The following is a 24,700-nucleotide window of genomic DNA, read 5'->3' as shown; positions in this document are numbered from 1 at the left end:
ACCGTAAACAAAAATAGCTTGAAAACACAATTACCTTAAACTCACCTTCCAAAGCTTCTTTCCTTACCTACTTAAAAAAGAACAATTTATAATAGTGTAACACATATTTTGTTTTTCTTTTTTATATATATGCTCCACATTTTTTCTCATTTTCCAAAAAGTCCTTGCTTTTCAAAAATATATTTAATTTCCCAAAATGTCCCTGTTGTTTTTAATAACCTCTGTTTTTTGTTCACTCCAATTTGCAAAGTTTTCCTAACTTGTAAAAAACCGCCCTTCAAAATATCCCCCTACAGGGCGAAAGTATATGGCGGGAGAAACCTTGTTTGTGATCTTAAAAAATAAACTAAAACAAATGGCAAAGAAAAGCTGAAAACACTCTGAACACATTTGTAAATCATGGCTGGAGTTAGATCAGAATCAGAAGAGCTTTGTCCCTCCCACAGAACGGGACATTTTGAAAACATACTGGATTTTTCAGAAAAGAAAGACATTTCAAGGAAGGGACTGTTTTAGAACTGGCGGTTGTGTTTTAAAAAATGCAGAGGATATTTTGAAAGTGGGATTTCATTTTGAAAGTTAGGATATTTTAGTGGGGACATTTAAAAAAGACACTTTTGGTACTAAAGGACATTCAAGGCATTATTTTTGGTAAATAAAAACAAGTCAGGAGACTGGAAAAACATCTTCAAGTTTTTCCAAATGTCTGACTGGACTTACATTCTGACAGAAAAGGAAAAGAGGCTACGTCTAGCAAAATATTAATGAAGACTCATTCATAAAATATATAAGATAAAAGTAGAAATTACAATGTACTCAATACACATCCAGGACCAGTACCGTATTTAAAATACATGAGTGTAGCATGTTGAAAGTAATGTGATACGTAATACATGTGGATGTATATATTGCACGTTATTTACAGATTTATTACAGAAGTTGAATTGTGTGCGTGTGTGTGCATGTGTGTGTGCTTGTGTGTGTCTTCTATTTGTGTGTGTGTGTAGGAGGGGACTCTGTGATTGGCTCAGTGGCTCTCAGGATCGTGATGGGCAGCTGGTGGCTCTTCACGCTCATCGTGTGTTCGTCGTACACCGCCAACCTAGCAGCGTACCTCACCGTGTCCCGCATGGACCACGCAATACGGTAACACACACACACACACACACACACACACACACACACACACACACACACACACACACACACACACACACACACACACACAGCTGTAGTTACTTCACGGATAAAGTGATCATAGTTTGACTGAAAGCAGCTTTTAAGATAATTGTTGGTTATAAAAATAACAACTGATGATTCCAGAAGTGCCTTTTTTCCTCCTATATAATGTTTGTAACGTTTATTGTTAGTAATAATGTTGAGGTTTGGACCAAACATTGTGAAGGCGTCACTGTAGGGTCATGTCCCACTATCTTTACAAACCAACATGTCTGGAGCCAGCTCATTCATCTCCCGTCTGTTTCTCAAATCTTTTCTCAGAAAGGAAAATAGCTTCTTTTAGAATATCACGTCCTCCTTGGTCTTTATTATTCATGTTTTCAACCTTAAATCACCCCAGGAGTTCATGGACAAACACGTTGAGGACACTCTTACGGTGGCCCTGAAGTGCAAGACACCACAGCATTTCAGAAAACACCACAGCATTTCACAAAACACCACAGCATTTCACATTCGACGGAAAGGGTATTCCTTTAGGGAGAACACTTCTTGTTTGTGATTGGACAGAGCCAGCCAGAGAAGCACTGCTGTGATTGGTTGTTTTTGCTGCCAGTCAAGAAATGACGCTTCGTGATTAGCCCAACACATCAGCCGTTAGCTGTTAGCACACACTCAGAGCTCACAGCTCCTCATATCTGTTCAGAAACTGGACAAAAGTTAAACATGTACAAACCACAGACTGTCTATGGCATGGTGAATACAGTCGCTGCTTTATTTATGTCTGTATGACGTTGTTGTGAGTGTGGACGGAGCAGCTACAGGTTAGTTTAGCCTGATGGATCCGATTCCGATTTACATGGAGATACGGCCCGCCCCCTCTCCAGCGTCTTGTTTGAATGACAGGAGTAAATACAGAATTAATGCTTTATTAACTCATGGTTTTTAAGGGGCTTATCTCCATGTAAATACTATGGTAGACCACCCAATATTCGCATCGCTCTAATCGCTCGAGTTTCACCGCGGCTGCTCGAGTTTCACCGCGGCTGCTCGAGTTTCACCGCGGCTGTCAGCTGTGTTTGCTCCTGTCAATGCTGTCATTCAAACAAGAGGCGCTGGAGAGGGGACGGGGCGTATCTCCATGTAAATCCTACAACAAAATGAACATATTTGACCGTGATTTAATTGTAATACACGTTTCAAAGTGATGCCGAAGTAACTACATACTGATAACAGTTAGTAAAAACCATGAATTAACGCTTTGACAAGTCTGCAGACAAGACGGCAGGCGAAAAGCTTTTAAAATGCGTGTTTTCTGAATCGGATCCATCAGGCTAAACTAACCTGTTGCTACTCCGTTCACACTCACAACAACATCATACAGACATAAATAAAGCAGCGACTGTATTCGCCATGACATAGACAGTCTGTGGTTTGTGCATGTTTAACTTTTGTCCAGTTTCTGAACAGATATGAGGAGCTGTGAGATCTGAGTGTGTGCTAACGGCTGATGTGTTGGGACCATACCTTGTGGGACCATGGTTGGGACATATTTCGCTGTCGGGTGTTGACCAATCACGAAGCGTCATTTCTTGACTGGCAGCAAAAACAACCAATCACAGCAGTGCTTCTCTGGCTGGCTCTGTCCAATCACAAACAAGAAGTGTTCTCCCTAAAGGAATACCCTTTCCGTCCAATGTGAAATGCTGCGGTGTTTTCTGAAATGCTGTAGTGTTTTGTGAAATGCTGTGGTGTTTTGCACTTTAGGGCCACCGTACACTCTGAAGCATTAACGTTTAAACAGACCTGATCAGACTGTGTGCTACTTTATTAGGAGAGAACATGTTGTCCGTGTTCTGTCCACATGCAGCTCAGACTTTAACACATCCTTATTCTGGAGCTCTCCATGTTGTAATGTCCAGAAAGCTCTGTACTGTTCTCACACTGCCTGTGCTCACCCTCTGTCTGAAACCAGAGCTGCTCTGATTGGTTAGCTGGTCTATCTGTCGTGATTGTGTTAGATTCCATTTGTTGGCAGAAACAACAACTGTCACTCAGATGTGACCGACAGAGGGGGTGCCTACATTAACCTGATGATGTTCCTTTAGTTCATTAGGGTCCGGTGGTTAACATTGTGACATTTCAGCGGGAAAAGATGTTATATCGCTAAACCCTCTGCGGTCCGACAGAAGCTCAGGCTGGAGTGGAGCTGATGTAGGTGTGAAGTTTCCACACCTGCATATTTCTCCGTTAACACGTGACACCAGCGCTTCAGAGTTCCAGTGCTTAGTGGAGAAGCAGAGAGCGTGCGATCCAAACGCTGAGAGTTCCTAGCCCTCCTGTTGTTACTGGAGAGCAAACTGTTGCTCCGCAGGAGACGAGGAGGTGTGAGCTCTATTTGCAATTCATGCACAGTTTCATGCATTTCTGCGTGTGACGTTTAGAGGATGTAACCGGGGATTTCTGGAGGAAGGAATCCACATCGTAAAGGTCCCGTGTCCTGCTTCTCTGGTTCTGACCCGTCCCCTTGTGTCCGGAAGCTTCTGCATGTGAACAGTCTGCAGAGTCTCACGCCCTCAGAGTGCAGCCTGTAGCGAGCAACACTCAGCACAGAGAAGACCTGTCTGCTGCCCCAGAACGCCTCCTTGGAGAGTTCTCGTTGTCTTCCGGTACCACGTGACGTAAGGGCTTCCTCACAGACACTCACTCAGCCCTATTCTTCTCAGCTGCAGCTCCGCGGACTTCGCTGAGACAGCGGGACACGGCGAGGCCCGGGCTCGGTCCGAGCACACACACAGACTCACAGCCAGGCTGCCGGTGTGTGTGTGCTCGGGCCGAGCTCAGGCCGGGCTCCGCGGTGTCTCGCAGACCCCACGCAGCAACCAGGGAACAACCCAGTAATCCAGCTCACACTGTCCGCTCCTCGGAGCAGCGAGCCCCACAGCGTCCCCCCAACACGGCCCCCAGACCCCACGCAGCGTTCCCATCTGTTCGTCATCACTGGTGTCATTTCCTGGTTGCTAACAAACGCCATTGTAAAACATAAACACTGATGTTCCGCTGTAACGGTGGTGGACTCATCAGAACAGAGTGGGCGAGCTGACCAATCAGAGCACAGTGGGCTCATAGGGGGGGGGCAGGAGCTCCAACAAGCCGTGTAGGACAGAGAGTGAACACACAGACTCTACAGAGACGCTGTGAGAAACCAATGAGAGTTTGGAACATTGAACAATGTGAATCTATTCTAGTCGACCTCAACGATGGAACTATGATCAGTAGAAATGGCCGTGACACGGGACCTTTAACTCTGAGCCCACCCACATGATGAGACTTATTATTATATATTTAATATTTATAAACAGGCTTTCCATTGGATGGTCCTCACTCACTATGCGCAGGATGCAGCATTGGTTTTTATTAATGTATAAAGCCATTGCAGGAAAGCTTCCACTGCACATATGAGCCAGATCTGCTCCAGTTTGTGACTCTCACAGCCTCAGACCCAGAGCCTGGATACGGGTCCAGGTTCCTGCCGTGCGGACTGAGGCTGGAGAATTTTTTTTTTTTATTATGGTCCTTGGTCTTGGAATGACCTTCAATCACGCCTCAAACTGAGGGCACTTGTCTCAATAGCCAGTTTTAGATTGAAGTTGTCTGAAGTCCTTACCTCCAGCTGCTCTCGCAGTAATACGTAGTGCACCTTTCTTACTGTCCTGATGTGCTCAATGTAGGGACTGCTTTTTGTCTTTTGTTTTCTTAGTTGTGTTCTCTGTATTTTATATGTTTGTGTTCTGTGTAACGTTGCTGCCTTCTTGGCCAGGTCAGCATTGCAAATGAGATTCTATCTCAATGCTTTTATCTGGTTAAATAAAATAATTAAAATAAAATTGATGTTCTGCATGATGTGAACAAGTCAAAAATAAACAAGACATGAGCCAAAAACTGACATTTCAAACTGTGTCTGACAAGTTTATAAACAGTAAGTCTATATCTAAAAAACAAAGTGCTTTCTTTTATATTTTAAAGTTTGAATAGTGATTAAAGAGGTATAAACATTCACAGATCCTTCTCTCTCTGCGAAACAGACTTTCAGAAATACAAGTAAGCTGTGAAAACAACTCAAAATCATCTTAAAAATTCATCCAAATCGCTTGTTTATAACAAAAGATTGGAAAACTAAAACATTGCAGTTACTGAAAGTAGATCTAAGTATATGTTGATCAGGGTTAACGTCTGTTTTAAAGAACATCTGTTGTCAACACGTGTATAAGTTTAAAGTTTGGAGACTCTGCAGTTATAATAATAATACACGAGTAAATACTTCATAGACATCTGCTCATGAATGCAAAGTGTTCCAGACAGCCAGCAACTTATTCATATTCCTCTTTCAGAAAGACGTGTTGCAGGTGGTGATTTCATGAAATCACAGTTTCCTCCTCCTCCGCGCAAATCACAGCTTTCTGCAGAACATCAAATGAAGCCGGTTCAGCGTCATCTTCATCCTCCTCTTCATCCTCACATCAGAGAGAAACACAAAATACCTTCTTGTGAAAAGTCTTTAACAAATTGGTTCTTTAAAATGACATAAAACAATCATTAGGGGGATTTGTCGGGAACTATTTTCTGTGACGGATTAATACTCCGTCAATACTAATAATCAAAATTGTGCAACCAAGTTAAATGGGAGTGTCGGAAACTAAAAGAGAGCATTAAAGAAAAATTGCAAAGGAAGCCAAAGAGAATCCGAAAGCTTTTTATACATATGCCAGAAGCTAAAAGGCAACGCCACAGTCGGAGATCTGAAAAAGGCTAATGGCAGCCTGGCTCAAAGGACAAGGACAAAGCCAATACACTAAATTCCTTCTTTGCTAGTGTGTTCACAAAGGAGGGTACCTCATCAATACCAGACTTCCAGGACAGACAATGTAATGCTACACTAAATAAATTGGACTTCACATCAAAGGACATCCATAACTTCGAGAAGTTGAGAAGTTGAGAAATTGAGAAAAAAAAGTCAGATTCATTTTTTCTTAGATTCCTGACTTTTTTCTAATAATCATGTCTTTTTTTTAACTTTCTAGAAAAAAATCTAGAAAAATATTTGAATGCAGTCGTAGACAAAAACGTTATGCTTCTACATTCAAAGTCAGAATTATCAATTTCTCATAACTGAAAATCTGAACATGTTGACCTTTTCTCAGAAAATCTCAAAATTCTAACTGATTTTTTTTATCAAAATGTTAAACTTTTTCCTCAAAATTTCCAAATTCTGACTTATTATCAAAAATCTCATAAAATCTGAACATTTAGACTTTTTACTGCAAATGTCCAAATTCTGATTTGAATGTTTCCAGCGTAAGTAAATACTACGCAGTCTCCGCAGTTCCTTTATAACATTTCCTCTGTGCTCTTTGTCTGGTTGTGCATCTGTTCTTTAAACCATTCATTCCTGTTGTTCCACATTAAACAGCCTCTCACGGCCCGTCTACACTACAGGCATCAACAAATCTTGAAGGTGGGCGTGTCTGAGGCTTGGCGATTTTTTGCGAGCAACGCGACCAACAACCAATCACATGAATCTCCCGCCCCCGACATACAAAGCAATAGCAATGTTAAAACGAAGTAAACTGGATATAAACTCCCCAAACAGGCGAAAACCTACCAGTTTCCCCCACTATCTCTGCCCCCTCCCTCCATGCCTGGTTCCTCCGGTTTGTATCCCGGTAATAGTTCTGGTCGTAAAGAACCGGGTGATTTGCTACCGTAATTTCTCGTTTGGAATATGAGGAAATGAACTGCGGTCTGGCTCTCCCAGCTTGGACGCGGTTTGATTGGCTAGCGCTTGTACTGGCGGGATTTGCATAAACGGGATTTGATTGGCTGACGCCAGCTTCGAAAGCATCGGGAGCATCAAAAGTTGAACATTGCTCAACTTGTGATGCTCACGATGCTTGCAAAGCCATGCCATGCTCCCCACGATGCAGTTCGGCGAAGATTCAAAATCTTCTACGTCACCCCATTCAAGTGAATGGGCGAAGCGTTGAAAGCATTTTTCGATGCCTGTAGTGTAGACGGGCCGTCAGTGTCAGGCGCTGCTTTGTCTCCTGCAGGTTCTCTTCTTCACGCTGTTAAAGGTCAGGACATTTCATTTCCACGCAGCACGATCAGCGGCCATAACAGACGCAGTCATCTCTTGATCAGCGTCTTCAATGCATTTCACACTCTCGACGGAAAGCTCGGCAACATCCACTTGTTTATTTTTGACAATGTATCTTGCGTATGAACAAATAATTTTATCTCCCATCGAAAGCCACTCGTCCTCCTTCCCCTTCCATCTATTTCCTCGTCTCAGGATCAAATCCGATCCGACACTTCCATCAGCGTGTTGATGCGTTCAGAGCGAATGCAGAGAGCAAGACGGCGTGTTTATAGACGTCCGATGCATGGAGTGCAGATTGATATGAGATTTCAACGTCTTTAACGCGTTTGAGACGTTTCATTCTGAGGGACTTCCACCTCCTTATTTTACACGTGTACTATCCTCCCATGTTCACGTCTTTGTTTTCCACATGTCTTTGCTTTCCACATGTAGAGCCTGCTTTCCAGATCCAGACTGCAGGAGGTTTTCATCCTGTTTTAGTTTAGTCGACTAAAAGTCTGACCATTTTAGTCTTATTTTAGTCAAAGAAAACTAACTTAGTCCACCTTTTGTTAATGAAAACGGTTGACATTTTAGTATTGTTTAGTCATCAGTACGGTGGCCCTGAAGTGCTGAAAAACATTTCTGTCAAAAGTCTAGCCAAAACTAATAATTTGTCATTTTTGTGAAACTTATTTCGCAATAAGATTATATCTTATCCAAATCTAGTAAACTACATTTTCGTCTCGTAATTTTTTCGTCAACGGTATTGCATGTTGATATGGTTACAGTTATTGCTTACTGACGTCAGTGCCGTCTCGTCATCGTCTCAGTCATGGCAAAAAAGGTCGTTGACAAACATATTTCGTCACACTTTTAGTCAACGAAATCAACACTATTCCTAACATCAGGTTGCACACTTCCACCAAATGTCATTAAAACAATTATGCATAATCCCGCAGACAAACTGGAACTCAACCTCCAAAGACCAGGAAGAAAATAATATAATAATTAATAAAAACTCCTGCAGATGAATACTAATTCAATTTAAATAATAAATGCCCGCTGAATATCCACGCTGATTACATTATATAAATTATATTCCATACGTCGGTTCGCTGTTCCAATTATTCCTTGTGTGTGTGTGTGTGTGTGTGTGTGTGTGTGTGTGTGTGTGTGTGTGTGTGTGTGTGTGTGTGTGTGTGTGTGTGTGTGTGTGTGTGTGTGTGTGTGTGTGTGTGTGTGTGTGTGTGTGTGTGTGTGTGTCCTGCATTATCTGAATAAAGCCTTGCGACACATTAATGTAATATTTAATTTGATCAAACATCATGCGACGGACCGTGTGAAGTTCAAACAGAGCCGGTTTTAATTACAATATTTCTTTATGTCTCACCTGTCTGTTAAAATCCCTGGGCATTAGCATATTAGCATATTAGCACACTCACAAGGAGACACATGTTCTTTATTTATCACGGACAACCTTTGAAACACTTCATTGCAAGACAGGTATTTAACAAACTTATTAGTTTCCTATTTATATTATATTTTGTACCTGATTAAACATTGGTAAAATAATAGATTACTTCTTTTTTTTACTTTGTTTATAGTAGTAAGACTTTTTATTTATATTATTATTGTTATTTTATACGTTGTTATTTTAAAGCATTTCTTTCTTTTTTTTTTCTAAATATCTTTATATATATATAATACTACACATTACATTACATTGCATTGCATTTAGCTGACGCTTTTATCCAAAGCGACAATAAGTGCGTTCGACCTACAAAATACAACCTTGAAGAAAATCATAAAGTACATCAGGTTTCATAGAGCCAAACATTTCAAGTGCTACTCAACTGGCTTTAGAGAAGCCAGCCCTTTGTTAGTATATAAGTGCTTTGTTAGTAGTTCTATCGCTCGAAGTGGAGTCGAAAGAGATGAGGTTCAGTCCGGAAGGTGTGTAAGCTTTCTGCTGTCCTGATGTCAATGGGAGCTCATTCCACCATCTTGGAGCCAGGATAGCAAACCCACGTGTTTCTGCTGATGGGAACTTGGGTCCCCCTCGCAGTGCGGCTGCAGCGAGTCGTCTGGCTGATGCAGAGCGAAGTGCACGTGCTGGGGTGCACGGTTTAACCATGTCCTGGATGTAGGAAGGGCCAGATCCATTCACAGCACGGTACGCAAGCACCAGGGTCTTGAAGTGGATTCTAGCAGTTACCGGAAGCCAGTGGAGGGAGCGGAGGAGCGGCGTGGGGTGGGAACATTTAGGAAGGTTGAAGACCAGACGAGCCGCTGCATTCTGGATGAGCTGCAGAGGTCGGATGGCACATGCAGGGAGACCAGCCAGGAGGGAGCTGCAGTAGTCTAGGCGTGAGGTGACGAGAGCCTGGACCAGAACCTGCGTGGCTCTCTGGGTCAGCTGGGGACGCATCCTCCTGATGTTGTAGAGCGTGTATCTGCAGCAGCGGGTTGGAGCAGCGATGTTTGCAGTGAAGGACAGGTTGTTATCCAGGGTCACACCCAGAGTCCTTGCAGTCTGGGTCGGGGAAACAACAGAGGGGCCGATGTTGATGGTCAGGTCAAGAGTGGGACAATCTTTTCCCGGAAGGAAAAGCAGTTCAGTCTTGTCAAGGTTGAGCTTGAGGTGATGAACGGACATCCACTGAGAGATGTCAGCTAAACAAGCAGAGATGCGTGCGACGACCTGGGTCTCTGAGCGGGGAAAGGACAGGATTCATTGGGTGTCGTCAGCGTAGCAGTGGTATGAAAAACCATGCGGGCTAATGACTGATCCGAGCGAGTTTGTGTACGAGGAGAAGAGGAGGGGACCAAGAACAGAGCCCTGAGGGACCCCTGTAGTTAATTGACAAGGGTCGGACTCCGACCCTCTCCAAGTAACCCTGTAGGTGCGGTCTTCGAGGTATGAGTTGATGAGGGAAAGTGCAGAGCCTGAAACTCCAAGTTCTTGTAGAGTGCGAAGGAGGATCTGATGACAGATCTAACTAATCTGACACTGTCATCATCTACGGAGCTAGAAATGTTAACAATCGTACCGTATATGTGTCCCAAAATACTACATTGATTGAACTTAGTCTTCTAGTTTCCGTCCCTACACTTGTTTACATCTCCTGCTTGTGTTTCCAGGTCGTTCCAGGACCTGGCCCGTCAGATGGAGGTGGATTACGGCACGGTTCGGGACTCGGCGGTCTACGATTACTTCCGCAACAAAGGCACGAACCCTCTGGAGCAGGACAGCACGTACGCAGAGCTGTGGAGGACGCTCAGCCGCAACAACGGGCAGGACTTCTCCGTGTCCAGCCCGTCAGAGGGCATCCGCAAGGTCAGTGAAAACAAGACCCTCACAAGACCATCAAAAGACCCTAAAAGACCCTAACAAGACCCTAACAAGACCCTAACAAGACTCTAAAAGACCCTAACAAGACCCTAACAAGACTCTAAAAGACCATAAAAGACCCTAACAAGACCCTAACAAGACCCTAACAAGACTCTAAAAGACCCTAACAAGACACTAACAGACCCTAACATGACCCTAAAAAGACCCTAAAAGACCCTAACAAGACCCTAAAAGACCCTAAAAGACCCTAACAAGACCCTAAAATACCCTAACAAGACCCTAACAAGACCCTAACAAGACTCTAAAAGACCATAAAAGACCCTAACAAGACCCTAACAAGACCCTAACAAGACTCTAAAAGACCCTAAAAGACCCTAACAAGACCCTAACAAGACTCTAAAAGACCATAAAAGACCCTAACAAGACCCTAACAAGACTCTAAAAGACCCTAACAAGACACTAACAGACCCTAACATGACCCTAAAAAGACCCTAAAAGACCCTAACAAGACCCTAACAAGACTCTAAAAGACCATAAAAGACCCTAACAAGACCCTAACAAGACCCTAACAAGACTCTAAAAGACCCTAACAAGACACTAACAGACCCTAACATGACCCTAAAAAGACCCTAAAAGACCCTAACAAGACCCTAAAAGACCCTAAAAGACCCTAACAAGACCCTAAAATACCCTAACAAGACCCTAAAATACCCTAACAAGACACTAACAGACCCTAACAAGACCCTAAAAAGACCCTAAAAGACCCTAACAAGACCCTAACAAGACTCTAAGATACCCTAACAAGACCCTAAAAAGACCCTAAAAGACCCTAACAAGACTCTAAGATACCCTAAAAGACCCTAACAAGACCCTAACAAGACTCTAAGATACCCTAACAAGACCCTAAAAAGACCCTAAAAGACCCTAACAAGACTCTAAGATACCCTAAAAGACCCTAAAAGACCCTAACAAGACCCTAAAAGACCCTAAAAAGACCCTAAAAGACCCTAAAAGACCCTAACAAGACCCTAAAAAGACCCTAACAGACCCTAACAAGACTCTAAAAAGACCCTAAAAGACCCTAACAAGACCCTACTGTAACAAGACCCTAACAAGACCATAAAAGACCCTAAAGACCCTAAAAGACCCTAACAAGACCCTAAAAGACCCTACTGTAACAAGACCCTAACAAGACCCTACTGTAACAAGACCCTAACAAGACCCTAAAAAGACCATAAAAAGACCCTAAAAGACCCTAACAAGACCCTAAAAGACCCTAACAAGACCCTAACAAGACCCTACTGTAACAAGACCCTAACAAGACCCTAACAAGACTCTAAAAGACCATAAAAGACCCTAACAAGACCCTAACAAGACCCTAACAAGACTCTAAAAGACCCTAAAAGACCCTAACAAGACCCTAACAAGACTCTAAAAGACCATAAAAGACCCTAACAAGACCCTAACAAGACTCTAAAAGACCCTAACAAGACACTAACAGACCCTAACATGACCCTAAAAAGACCCTAAAAGACCCTAACAAGACCCTAACAAGACTCTAAAAGACCATAAAAGACCCTAACAAGACCCTAACAAGACCCTAACAAGACTCTAAAAGACCCTAACAAGACACTAACAGACCCTAACATGACCCTAAAAAGACCCTAAAAGACCCTAACAAGACCCTAAAAGACCCTAAAAGACCCTAACAAGACCCTAAAATACCCTAACAAGACCCTAAAATACCCTAACAAGACACTAACAGACCCTAACAAGACCCTAAAAAGACCCTAAAAGACCCTAACAAGACCCTAACAAGACTCTAAGATACCCTAACAAGACCCTAAAAAGACCCTAACAAGACTCTAAGATACCCTAACAAGACCCTAAAAAGACCCTAAAAGACCCTAACAAGACTCTAAGATACCCTAAAAAGACCCTAAAAGACCCTAACAAGACCCTAAAAGACCCTAAAAATACCCTAAAAGACCCTAAAAGACCCTAACAAGACCCTAAAAAGACCCTAACAGACCCTAACAAGACTCTAAAAAGACCCTAAAAGACCCTAACAAGACCCTACTGTAACAAGACCCTAACAAGACCATAAAAAGACCCTAAAAGACCCTAAAAGACCCTAACAAGACCCTAAAAGACCCTAAAAGACCCTACTGTAACAAGACCCTAACAAGACCCTACTGTAACAAGACCCTAACAAGACCCTAAAAAGACCATAAAAAGACCCTAAAAGACCCTAACAAGACCCTAAAAGACCCTAACAAGACCCTAACAAGACCCTACTGTAACAAGACCCTAACAAGACCCTAACAAGACTCTAAAAGACCCTAACAAGACACTAACAGACCCTAACATGACCCTAAAAAGACCCTAAAAGACCCTAACAAGACCCTAACAAGACTCTAAAAGACCATAAAAGACCCTAACAAGACCCTAACAAGACCCTAACAAGACTCTAAAAGACCCTAACAAGACACTAACAGACCCTAACATGACCCTAAAAAGACCCTAAAAGACCCTAACAAGACCCTAAAAGACCCTAAAAGACCCTAACAAGACCCTAAAATACCCTAACAAGACCCTAAAATACCCTAACAAGACACTAACAGACCCTAACAAGACCCTAAAAAGACCCTAAAAGACCCTAACAAGACCCTAACAAGACTCTAAGATACCCTAACAAGACCCTAAAAAGACCCTAAAAGACCCTAACAAGACTCTAAGATACCCTAAAAGACCCTAACAAGACCCTAACAAGACTCTAAGATACCCTAACAAGACCCTAAAAAGACCCTAAAAGACCCTAACAAGACTCTAAGATACCCTAAAAGACCCTAAAAGACCCTAACAAGACCCTAAAAGACCCTAAAAAGACCCTAAAAGACCCTAAAAGACCCTAACAAGACCCTAAAAAGACCCTAAAAGACCCTAACAAGACCCTAACAAGACTCTAAGATACCCTAACAAGACCCTAAAAAGACCCTAAAAGACCCTAACAAGACTCTAAGATACCCTAAAAGACCCTAACAAGACCCTAACAAGACTCTAAGATACCCTAACAAGACCCTAAAAAGACCCTAAAAGACCCTAACAAGACTCTAAGATACCCTAAAAGACCCTAAAAGACCCTAAAATACCCTAACAAGACACTAACAGACCCTAACAAGACCCTAAAAAGACCCTAAAAGACCCTAACAAGACCCTAACAAGACTCTAAGATACCCTAACAAGACCCTAAAAAGACCCTAAAAGACCCTAACAAGACTCTAAGATACCCTAAAAGACCCTAACAAGACCCTAACAAGACTCTAAGATACCCTAACAAGACCCTAAAAAGACCCTAAAAGACCCTAACAAGACTCTAAGATACCCTAAAAGACCCTAAAAGACCCTAACAAGACCCTAAAAGACCCTAAAAAGACCCTAAAAGACCCTAAAAGACCCTAACAAGACCCTAAAAAGACCCTAACAGACCCTAACAAGACTCTAAAAAGACCCTAAAAGACCCTAACAAGACCCTACTGTAACAAGACCCTAACAAGACCATAAAAAGACCCTAAAAGACCCTAAAAGACCCTAACAAGACCCTAAAAGACCCTAAAAGACCCTACTGTAACAAGACCCTAACAAGACCCTACTGTAACAAGACCCTAACAAGACCATAAAAAGACCCTAACAAGACCCTAAAAAGACCATAAAAAGACCCTAAAAGACCCTAACAAGACCCTAAAAGACCCTAACAAGACCCTACTGTAACAAGACCCTAACAAGACTCTAAAAGACCCTAAAAGACCCTAACAAGACCCTACTGTAACAAGACCCTAACAAGACTCTAACAAGACTCTAAAAGACCCTAACAAGACCCTAAAAGACCCTAACAAGACCCTTACACCGGGGACAAAGCAGAAATAAGCAGAGAATACATTAGTAAACTGACACTGAAGTAGACCTATATCAGTAATAGTCTCTTTGCCAGCTCATAGAGTCCAGTTGTGAACCCGGAAATGTTGATTACCCAAAAGTTTTATGATATAAATGTATAACAGCGTCTCCAGAACATAGAAACTGCCGGATGCTAACCTGCATAATTGTGCAATTTGCAAAATTTGCATTAGTTGCATTCATTAGCATTCATTAGCATTCATTGCCTACTGTATGGAAAATCGATGAATAATGGCTTGTCCTACAAGGACGATATTGGAGTGGTTTTGGGGGTTATTACGGTCGCTGAGTCCATTTCTGCCATTTCTGCCATTTCCAGGATCAAAAATGGCAGTTTTAACCAGAAAGTGGCCATATTTGTATATTTTGATGAGTTTTGAGTTGATTTTGAAGTATTGGAGGACGCTGGCTCGTTGTTACTGGACAGTTTGCTTATCTATTTGTCCAAAGTTGAGGTAATCAAGTGGTCGCCTCAGGACTCATTCCATGGCCAATCGTTTTGAGCAGAATCCAACAAATATCCTGTTTACTAATTATTGCTAATTAATGCAACCTGTGCTCAAATGCCCGACATATGCATGTTAGCATCCGGCAGGTTTTACGAATGAAATGCTTTAACCAGCGGGCAAACATTTCACATTCTTGACATTTTCTTTGTATTGGCTTCACTTCAAATCAACTGAAGGCAGGGATTGGTTAACAATTGGAATACAAAAAAAAAAAAAAGGATGACATAATGAAAAACAAAAAATGTGTTCGTCTCCTGTTTGAACAAGTGGGAGGATTTCAAGTTAAGGAGCATCAACAGGGAGAACACACACACGCAAACACACATACACACACAAACACACACAAACACACACACACAAATACACACACAAACACAAACATACACAAACACACAAATATACACACACACACAAACACACACACAAATATACACACACAAACACACACACACACACTTCTCCGCCTCATTCTGTTTTACTCGTTCGTTATCTGAGCAGCTTCAGTCTCGTAGGCGTCTCTCCTCGTTCCTTGCAGCCTCTAAAGGGTGTTGGAGGTCGATGCCTCGGTGGACGCGAGTTGTTTGGCTTTCTTGTAGCAGCAGCAGAAAGCATGTTGGAATGTTTGAGTGAATCGAAGTGGGTCGTCACCGTGGATCTTCTCTGATGCTCCAACACACAGTCGCACGGGGTGCAGAATAGTTTCCCCCACTCCCGTGCGAGACATCGGGAACTGCTTTGCCCGGTCTTTAGCCGGTCTCTAGCAGACATGTTCGTCGGTAAATGAGATGGATTAGATGTTTTCATCTTGGTGTTTTCTCTCTCGTGGGAGCTCCACGTTCACTCCACGGTGTTGTTTACCTTCTGTGATGACGTCGCGTCATCATCATCATCATCATCATCATCATCATCATCATCATCATCATCATCATCATCATCATCATCATCATCACTTCACGTCAAGACGAGTTCACTTTTTTTCCCTCAACTTTGTGTGGAAAAATGCGGGGATTATTCGCCTTTTGATTATTATGCGCCATTTTAAAAATCCGCGCCATATTGCTGATTATGCGATAAATTATGCGATCGCAGAATCGCGTTTTTCTGAAGGGTCTATTTAATTCACAGCAGGCAAAAACACAAACATATTCCTCTGTTTACTTTTCCCTTAATTGCAACTGCAGATGCACAATACACCAATTAGTGAGTCAGTGAGGCAGTGTGTGTGTGTGTGTGTGTGTGTGTGTGTGTGTGTGTGTGTGTGTGTGTGTGTGTGTGTGTGTGTGTGTGTGTGTGTGTGTGTGTGTGTGTGTGTGTGTGTGTGTGTGTGTGTGTGTGTGTGTGTGTGTGTGTGTGTGTGTGTGTGTGTGTGTGTGTGTGTGTGTGTGTGTGTGTGTGTGTGTGCTGTACATTATTGGACTCATAGATCTCCCAAAAAGCTGAGGATGATAAATTAGCATGGGAGACAAATCGGCTCATAGAGCATCCATTATACTGTCATTTGCATGATGAACAACACACACACACACACACACACACACACACACACACACACACACACACACACCTCCTCTCTTGAATGTGTCTTTCTTTGACGTGATCTCCCAGCATCCCAACAGCTACACACATTTTAATCATATTATGGTAATTGTCCATTGTTGAATGCTTTTTGGCTACACACACACACACACACACACACACACACACACACACACACACACACACACACACACATACTCACTCACTCACTCACTCACTCACTCACTCACTCACTCACTCTCTCTCACACACACACACACACACACACAAATGCACGCACGCACACGCACACACACACACACACACACACACACACACACACACACACACACACACACACACTTGAGGACACTGTCTCTATTCATGCTTTATTATCAAACTGAGAGTGTGTGTGTGTGTGTGTGTGTGCGTGCGTGCGTGCGTGTGTGTGTGTGTGTGTGTGTGTGTGTGTGTGTGTGTGCGTGCGTGCGTGCGTGCGTGCGTGCGTGCGTGCGTGCGTGCGTGCATGTGTGTTTGTGTGTGTGTGTGTGTGTGTGTGTGTGCGTGCGTGCGTGCGTGCGTGCGTGCGTGTGTGCGTGCGTGCGTGCGTGCGTGCGTGTGTGTGTGTGTGTGTGTGTGTGTCCTGGAAACATCAAAGGACCAGAGAGAGAAGCTTCCTCATAATCCCAAACGATCTGAAGAAATTCTCAAAATCTGCACGTTTTGGTCAAAAGTTGTAAATATTCAGGGTTCGTTTCGACTCCGATCCAGAAGCAGCTCTCAGTCACTGTTTAAACTTTGTTGATCCAGTTTCAAGAAGTTACGAGATGTCTAAAAGAAATCCAAATGCACAAACAAGTGAGTTTAATATCAGCCTTAAAGCCTCAGAGTGTCAGTGAGCGTGTCTGCTGTCCTCTGCTTTCAGATCATGTGCTTATATGTAATGTGTAAGCCAATACTATTGTTGTTTATCAATTTGATACTGCTAACGTTGGTACAGTTTCATAATTGTCTATCTCTCTTACTTTGTGTAATATTGTTTTACACATTCGAAGTAAATCAAATCAAACTGTTCCTTGCAAAGTGAGTTTAATATCAGTCTTGAAACTAGAACCTGCAGTTCATCGTGTGTCTTCTGTTCCCTGCTCCCTGTCTGCAGGCGAAGAAGGGTCCGTACGCCTTCCTGTGGGACCTGGCGGTGCTGGAGTACGCGGCGCTGACTGATGACGACTGCACCATCACCGTGTCGGGGAACAGGTTCAGCAGCAAGGGCTACGGCATCGCCATGCAGCACGGCAGCCCCTACAGAGACCTGTTCTCCCAGAAGTGAGTCCGGAACCACCCGGAAGGCGCTTCAACTCACCTTTTAGAGCAGGGGGGTCAAACTCAAGGCCCGGGGGCCAAATCCGGCCCGCGACTTAATTTCATGTGGCCCCACAAGAGCGTGCAAAGAATATACTATGTTTATTATACGGTTACATGCCGATTTACAGAAGCACGTTGCCCATAAACTACATGTCCCACAATGCATCTCAAATTTGATTTTTTTCAAAATGTCACTTCTTTTTTTTCGGCTTTTCTTTTTAAATAATTTTGTAGACTTCTGCTTTCAGGCGTAGTTAATTATGTAGTTATTATCCTATCCGATAGGGTAATACAATACATTATTTTATATATATTAAATATTTATGTATGTATTTTTTATATAGTCTTAAAGTTACAACCGGCCCTTTGAGTGTAACCATAATGCTGATGTGGCCCGTGATGAAATTGAGTTTGACACCCCTGTTTTAGAGAGTCTGATACGTCTCTGGTGACACTGCGTGGTTCAACATATTTGACATCAAATGTAGCTGAAAATAGACATGTAGCGTTGCCAAAGCTGTGTGCCCCAAACCTCACCTGGAAATAACGGTGTTTAGGAACATGTCTGATAAAGTGCCATAACTTCATACATGCAGAGCCCTGATCTACAGAAGTGAGTCAGAACACAGCGTGTCATGTTGGATACCAGACACAGCGACGTGTAGCTCACAAATCGACATGTAGCGTTGCCAAAGCTGTGTGCCCCAAACCTCACCTGTTCTCCTGGAACACATTGGCCCCAGAGTTTGATTATTCACCTGTATCTGAAAACGTACCTAAAATGTTTTATGCGCTTATTTGAACATAACTCATAACAAATCTGACCAACAAAACAGTCACTTTTTAGTGTTTTTAGATCTACCGTACTTCTCGGACTATAAAGCGCACCATAAGCCGCAGCAGCTAACCTGTCCGTCTGTCTTGCTCTCGTTCTGTCTCTCGGTTTTGCTTTGGCGCGCTACCTGTCTCACTCTTTTCCGGCCTCCAGCTTTTCCTGCTGGAGCCCGCCGCTTAAAGGTGGCGGGCGCGGACCGGTCCTAGAGCCCGTAGCGTTAAAGGTGGTTAATTTTACTTGTGAAATCCATAGATTTAGGAGGTCCCCTAGTGGCCGTTAGCTGTACACAAAAAATGGGGGAAAAAGTCGCGGCTTATAGTCCGAAAAGTACGGTACTGTGAAGCAGCACGTTTCTTAAAATCTGAATTTCAGAAAAAACGTTTGAGTCTTTTTATAAGAAACCTCAAACATGCTCTGCGGTTTAAGCGGCTACGTAAACGATAGAAGACATCTTGCTTTGTCTCTGACTGCTCTGCTGGTCGGATCTGTTTCCTGTTCCTCTCTCGTCCTGTCAGCTGACTCGGAGCAACAGCGTCGGGAGTTAATGATGAAGGTCGGAGGATTAACGTCTTCTTTGTTGGTGTTAAACCTCCATTAATCGCCTGTAAATCCCGTCTGGCGCAATCACAGCTTGTAGCTTCGTGCTAACGAGGGCGCTGGATGAAAGGCGTTTGGAAACTCCTGAATCAATAACTCTGAATCCGTTAATCTGCGGGTATTAGAGTAAACGCAGAGCCGTGTGATAATTTAATCTCCTCTCTGCTCACAAACACAAATTGATCCCGGAGCGAGTTTTAAAAAGTCTTGTAGATCATTTAGTAAATCTGCCCGTTGTTACATCATGAAGTCACGGTGAGAAACACGTTCTCAGCCGCCTCGAATCGATCGGCAGGAAGTCAGAGAGAAGGAACTTCACCTGGAAAGGAAGAGGTGGATAACAGTGAAGTTTGAATAGGTAACATGTCGCCTCTCTTACCTGGTGAATCTCAGAGAATACCCGCATTTATTAACTCGTCTCAAAGTCTGTGTTTCTTTGGAGAAAATTCTACTTTTTTTTATTGAAAAGTCTAAAAGTCTTCAATGGATTCCTTGTCCTGTGACCCTGTGACTCCAAACCAATGCAGCACTTACTGCACTGAACACGTCTTGGTATTACCTTTCAACCCAGCTTTTGTTTACATCACATTGCATTTAGCGACAATAAGTGCGTTCGACCAGGAAGACACAACCTTGAAGGAAACAGAATCATAAAGAACATCAGGTTTCATAGAGCCAGACATTTCAAGTGCTGCTCAACTGGCTTTAGGTAAGCAGCCCTTTGTTAGTAGATAAGTGCTTTGTTAGCAGTTCTATCGCTCGAGGTGGAGTCGATGTTTGGATGGATAGCTGGAAAAAGGAGTTTACATTTTGCATTAACAACATGAACACATTCTCCGCTTCCTCGATTCGATCGGCAGGAAGTTAGAGAGAAAGAACTTTTGGACATTTTCTATATAATATTTGATATTGTTTATATGTGATAATTTTTCATTGTTATTTTCTCTATTCCACTTTTTTAAGTATTTGTATTTTAATATCTGCTTTTGTAACGAAATAATTTCCCAGATTGGGATCAATAGAGTATCAATCTATCAATCTATCGATCTATCTATCTATCGATCCATCAATCTATCTATCTATCCATCTATCCATCTATCTATCTTTCTACACCTGGAAAAGGAGGTGGTAAATAAAAGTAACGTTGAATAGGTAACCCCCCCCCCCCTCTTAGAGTTTCAACCCATGAACTATGAACCCTGCTCTGAACACGTTGGCTCTTCTGTGATGTCGTGCATGAAGAAACGTATCTTTTCTGAAGAGTCTTTCTGACTAAATCATTTCCCAAATAGTTTTGTTGCTCGATGTTCAGAGCGTTCCCCGTTGAGACGATGTTTCTAAATCCTGCCTCAGACTCCTCTGTAATTATCAGCTCTGTGATTGTTGAGGGATTAATGGAGGCTCTGAATGGAAACAAAACGTCCAGTTATTAACGGAGAGTTTAGTCCAGGTTCAGCGGGCGTTCGGGGGGGGTAATGTGTGGGTGAGGGTTTGAACAGAGGGCACTGGAAACTCAGATATGTATTTTTGTATGGCTTTTGACGACATGCTTTACTCTGATTCTTGTTTGACTTCCTTTACATTCTATATTTCCAGGGCAGGTTCAGCGGGCGTCCATCGCCCTGAGGCGTCCGGGGGGGGGGGGGCTTCAGGGAGGAAACCATTATCTGCACATTGTAATCCGCGTCCCATCACGGCAGCCTCTGAGCTGCGTCTCCATTGGATGATCCTGCCGTTAATAACCTCGCCCGCTCGCCTCCTTTCAATCTGTTTCGTCCTCGGGCGTTTCTGTTTCTGGCGTTTGACAGAAAGTCTCGTGCGCCGCCTTCAGCTCGCTCACGCTGAGTTGAGCAGATGAAATGCAGCAAATTGAGCTCAGATCTTTTCAACGTAGATTCTGTGGACGTTGCAACGGGAGGAACGCGTGGAGGAAGAGAGGAGGTGTTTCAGGAGGCCATGCGCGCTGCGTTCATCTCTGAGAGTTTCTGCAGCAACGAGACGTTTCACCGGAGGATCGAATCCCTTCACTCTCACTCATCGCACCTGGACTCCCGTCGCACCTGGACTCCCGTCGCACATTACATTGCATTTAGCTGATGCTTTTATCCAAAGCGACTTACAATAAGTACATTCGACCAGGAAGACACAACCTTGAAGAAAACAGAATCATAAAGTACATCAGGTTTCATAGAGCCAAGTATTTCAAGTGCTACTCAACTGGCTTTAGAGAAGCCAGTCCTTTGTTAGTATATAAGTGCTTTGTTAGTAGTTCTATCCTCGAGGTGGAGTCGAAAGAGATGAGTTTTCAGTTTGCGCCGGAAGGTGTGTAAGCTTTCTGCTGTCCTGATGTCAATGGGAGCTCGTTCCACCATCTTGGAGCCAGGACAGCAAACCCACGTGTTCCTGCTGATGGGAACTTGGGTCCCCCTCGCAGCGAGGGTGCAGCGAGTCGTTTGGCTGATGCAGAGCGGAGTGCACGTGCTGGGGTGCACGGTTTAACCATGTCCTGGATGTAGGAAGGGCCAGATCCATTTGCAGCATGGTACGCAAGCACCAGGGTCTTGAAGTGGATTCTAGCAGTTACCGGAAGCCAGTGGAGGGAGCGGAGGAGCGGCGTGGTGTGGGAACATTCAGGAAGGTTGAAGACCAGACGAGCCGCTGCATTCTGGGTGAGAGAGGTCGGATGGCACATGCAGGTAGACCAGCCAGGAGGGAGTTGCAGTAGTCTAGGCGTGAGATGACGAGAGCCTGGACCAGAACCTGCGTGGCTTTCTGGGTCAGCTGGGGACGCGTCCTCCTGATGCTGTAAAGCGTGTATCTGCAGCAGCGGGTTGTAGCAGCGATGTTTGCAGTGAAGGACAGGTTGTTATCTAGGGTCCCACCCAGAGTCCTTGCAGTCTGGGTCGGGGAAACAACAGAGGGGCCGATGTTGATAGTCAGGTCAAGAGAGGGACAATCTTTTCCCGGAAGGAAAAGCAGTTCAGTTTTGTCAAGGTTGAGCTTGAGATGATGAGCAGACATCCACTGAGAGATGTCAGCTAGACGAGCAGAGATGCGTGCGACGACCTGGGTCTCTGAGCGGGGGAAGAACATAATTCATTGGGTGTCGTCAGCGTAGCAGTGGTATGAAAAACCATGCGGGCTAATGACAGATCAGAGCGAGTTTGTGTACAGGGAGAAGAGGAGGGGACCAAGAACAGAGCCCTGAGGGACCCCACCTGGACTTATTTCAGCATTTGTTTAAAACATCAGCGTTTAAAATACTTCTGTAGGTCTGGAGTCTGGTTTATTATTTTCCGTGACTTAACAGACATTCATTTCAACGATAATCTTCAAGTAATGATTTTAAAACAATTGTTTTAGATTGCAAAATCTTACTATGACTTTCTGTGACATTCAAAGCCTTTTTCAGAACCTTTTCCCACACACTAAACTTTGTGACTTTTTACGACATACAGTAACTTTTTAATTAACTTTGTGTGTTTCTTTATCACAAACACTGACAGTGTCCTCCCTTTCTGACACACTTGCTTTGTCAGAAAGGGAGGAAGAAATCCAAATAGAAAAACAGTTTTTGCAGCAAATTCATTTTTAATTCGAGACACAAGCAAAAATAAATCTATTCAGCTGTCGTTCTAAAAGCAAAACGTGATCACCTGCATCCATCGCTATTAAAGTAAGACACTTGAAAAACTCAACGTCTCCAGAAGCAGCAGACAGGATCAGAATGGAAGCACGAGGATTGGTTTAATGAGCGTTCTATTCTAAATCATTGATTAAACCCATTGAACACGTCATGTGACTGCACACATTGAGTTATTCCCGTAACCAGATTCCAGCTGAGACGAGGCTTCGTATAGACATACTGACCAGGCCCATTGATGGAGGTTAATGAACAATATAGAGACTTCAGAGCGCTCTGATCTTGTTCACATCGACTCAGAGAGACAGCTTCTCACTCACAGAGAATATATATACACCAGGACGAGTTTTCACATATTCATCAAACTATACTATGACTTGTATTCTAATATGTTTGACATGCTTGTTGTTAGAAACTCTCCCTGGTCCCCGGCTTGAGCTTCAGCCTCAGGATCCACGTGTCTGGGATCCTCTCCAGAAGGAAGGAGTCATCACATACAGAGACTAGTTCCTGAGCAGTGTCCTTCACATGCTGATATCAAGAGAGGGAGTCACACAGTCACAAGATGGAGGGATAGAAAGCAGTCGTCAATGTTTACTTCAGATTAGCTCCACGTCAGAAATGAGCATGCTTGATGTCTCTCTCCATAGAGGCTGAGTCATCATGTTCATCACATAGCTATCATCTGCCTCAAGCAGTCCTGGTGCTCTTCTGGGTCCTCACACATCCTGTCATGTTCACAGCTACAGTTGGTACCTTTTTTAGCATGTTGCTCTCATGTTGGAGGAGGACACTCAGGATGTTCACGACACTATACGATGATATTTTGTCTGATATTTCCGACATGCTCTTCACCCAGCTTACCTTTTCCTCTCCTCTCTTCTCCAGGATCTTGGAGCTCCAGGAGAAGGGGGATCTGGACATAATGAAGCAGAAGTGGTGGCCTCGTACGGGCCGCTGCGACCTGAACTCTCACGCCAGCGCTCACCCTGACGGCCGCTCCCTGAAGCTGCACAGCTTCGCGGGCGTGTTCTGCATCCTGGCGGCCGGGCTGCTGCTGGCCTGCCTGGTGGCCGGCCTGGAGGCCTGGTGGAAGAGCCACCGCTGCAGAGAGGAGGCCCCCAAAGAGGTGACGCAGAGCAGGGTCCACACGGAGGACACGGCCACACTCTACTTTAAGGATCCAGACACCAGCCCTGACTTAGTGGAGCTGCAGTACACCCAGCTGTAGAGAGGAGATTAGCAGTGGAGAGTAGGAGGCTCGGAAACTAGCATTGAAACCAAATGTGGTCTTTTTATTACCTCTCCTCCATGCTTTCTGTTCCCACCTCGTCCTAAACCCTCCCGACTGATTCTCATCACAGATATTGTGCTCCAGTACACCCAGCTGTAGAGGAATTAGATAGTTCAAATAGTGCTGAAGAGTAGGAGGATGTGGAACCATCATGGAAATCAAATCTGGTCTCTTATCTCTTATTATTATTATTACCCCTATTCCATGTTTTCTTTGTTCCACCCATCGCTCCCCACCTCGTCCTAAACTTGCACAAAGCTGTTTTACTTGTAACCTCCAGTACACCCAGCTGTAGAGGAATTAGTGAGGGAAGTT

At 43.7% G+C, this 24,700-nt stretch overlaps 1 protein-coding gene across 1 annotated transcript in view; it reads left to right on the top strand.

Annotated features, from left to right (window-relative positions):
• LOC117464668 (glutamate receptor ionotropic, delta-1-like) overlaps positions 1 to 24,700 on the top strand; it is a 54,529-nt gene that overhangs the window by 11,000 nt on the left and 18,829 nt on the right. The window contains exons 6-9 of the mRNA XM_034107215.2: positions 1,008 to 1,146; positions 10,460 to 10,655; positions 17,811 to 17,977; positions 23,980 to 24,220. Of these exons, the coding sequence (XP_033963106.2) occupies positions 1,008 to 1,146; positions 10,460 to 10,655; positions 17,811 to 17,977; positions 23,980 to 24,220 (743 nt within the window). The remainder of the gene's footprint in view (positions 1 to 1,007; positions 1,147 to 10,459; positions 10,656 to 17,810; positions 17,978 to 23,979; positions 24,221 to 24,700) is intronic.

Source organism: Pseudochaenichthys georgianus, chromosome 19, assembly GCF_902827115.2.
Source record: "Pseudochaenichthys georgianus chromosome 19, fPseGeo1.2, whole genome shotgun sequence".
Lineage (NCBI taxonomy): Eukaryota > Metazoa > Chordata > Actinopteri > Perciformes > Channichthyidae > Pseudochaenichthys > Pseudochaenichthys georgianus.
This window is presented reverse-complemented; position numbering and strand designations above follow the sequence as displayed.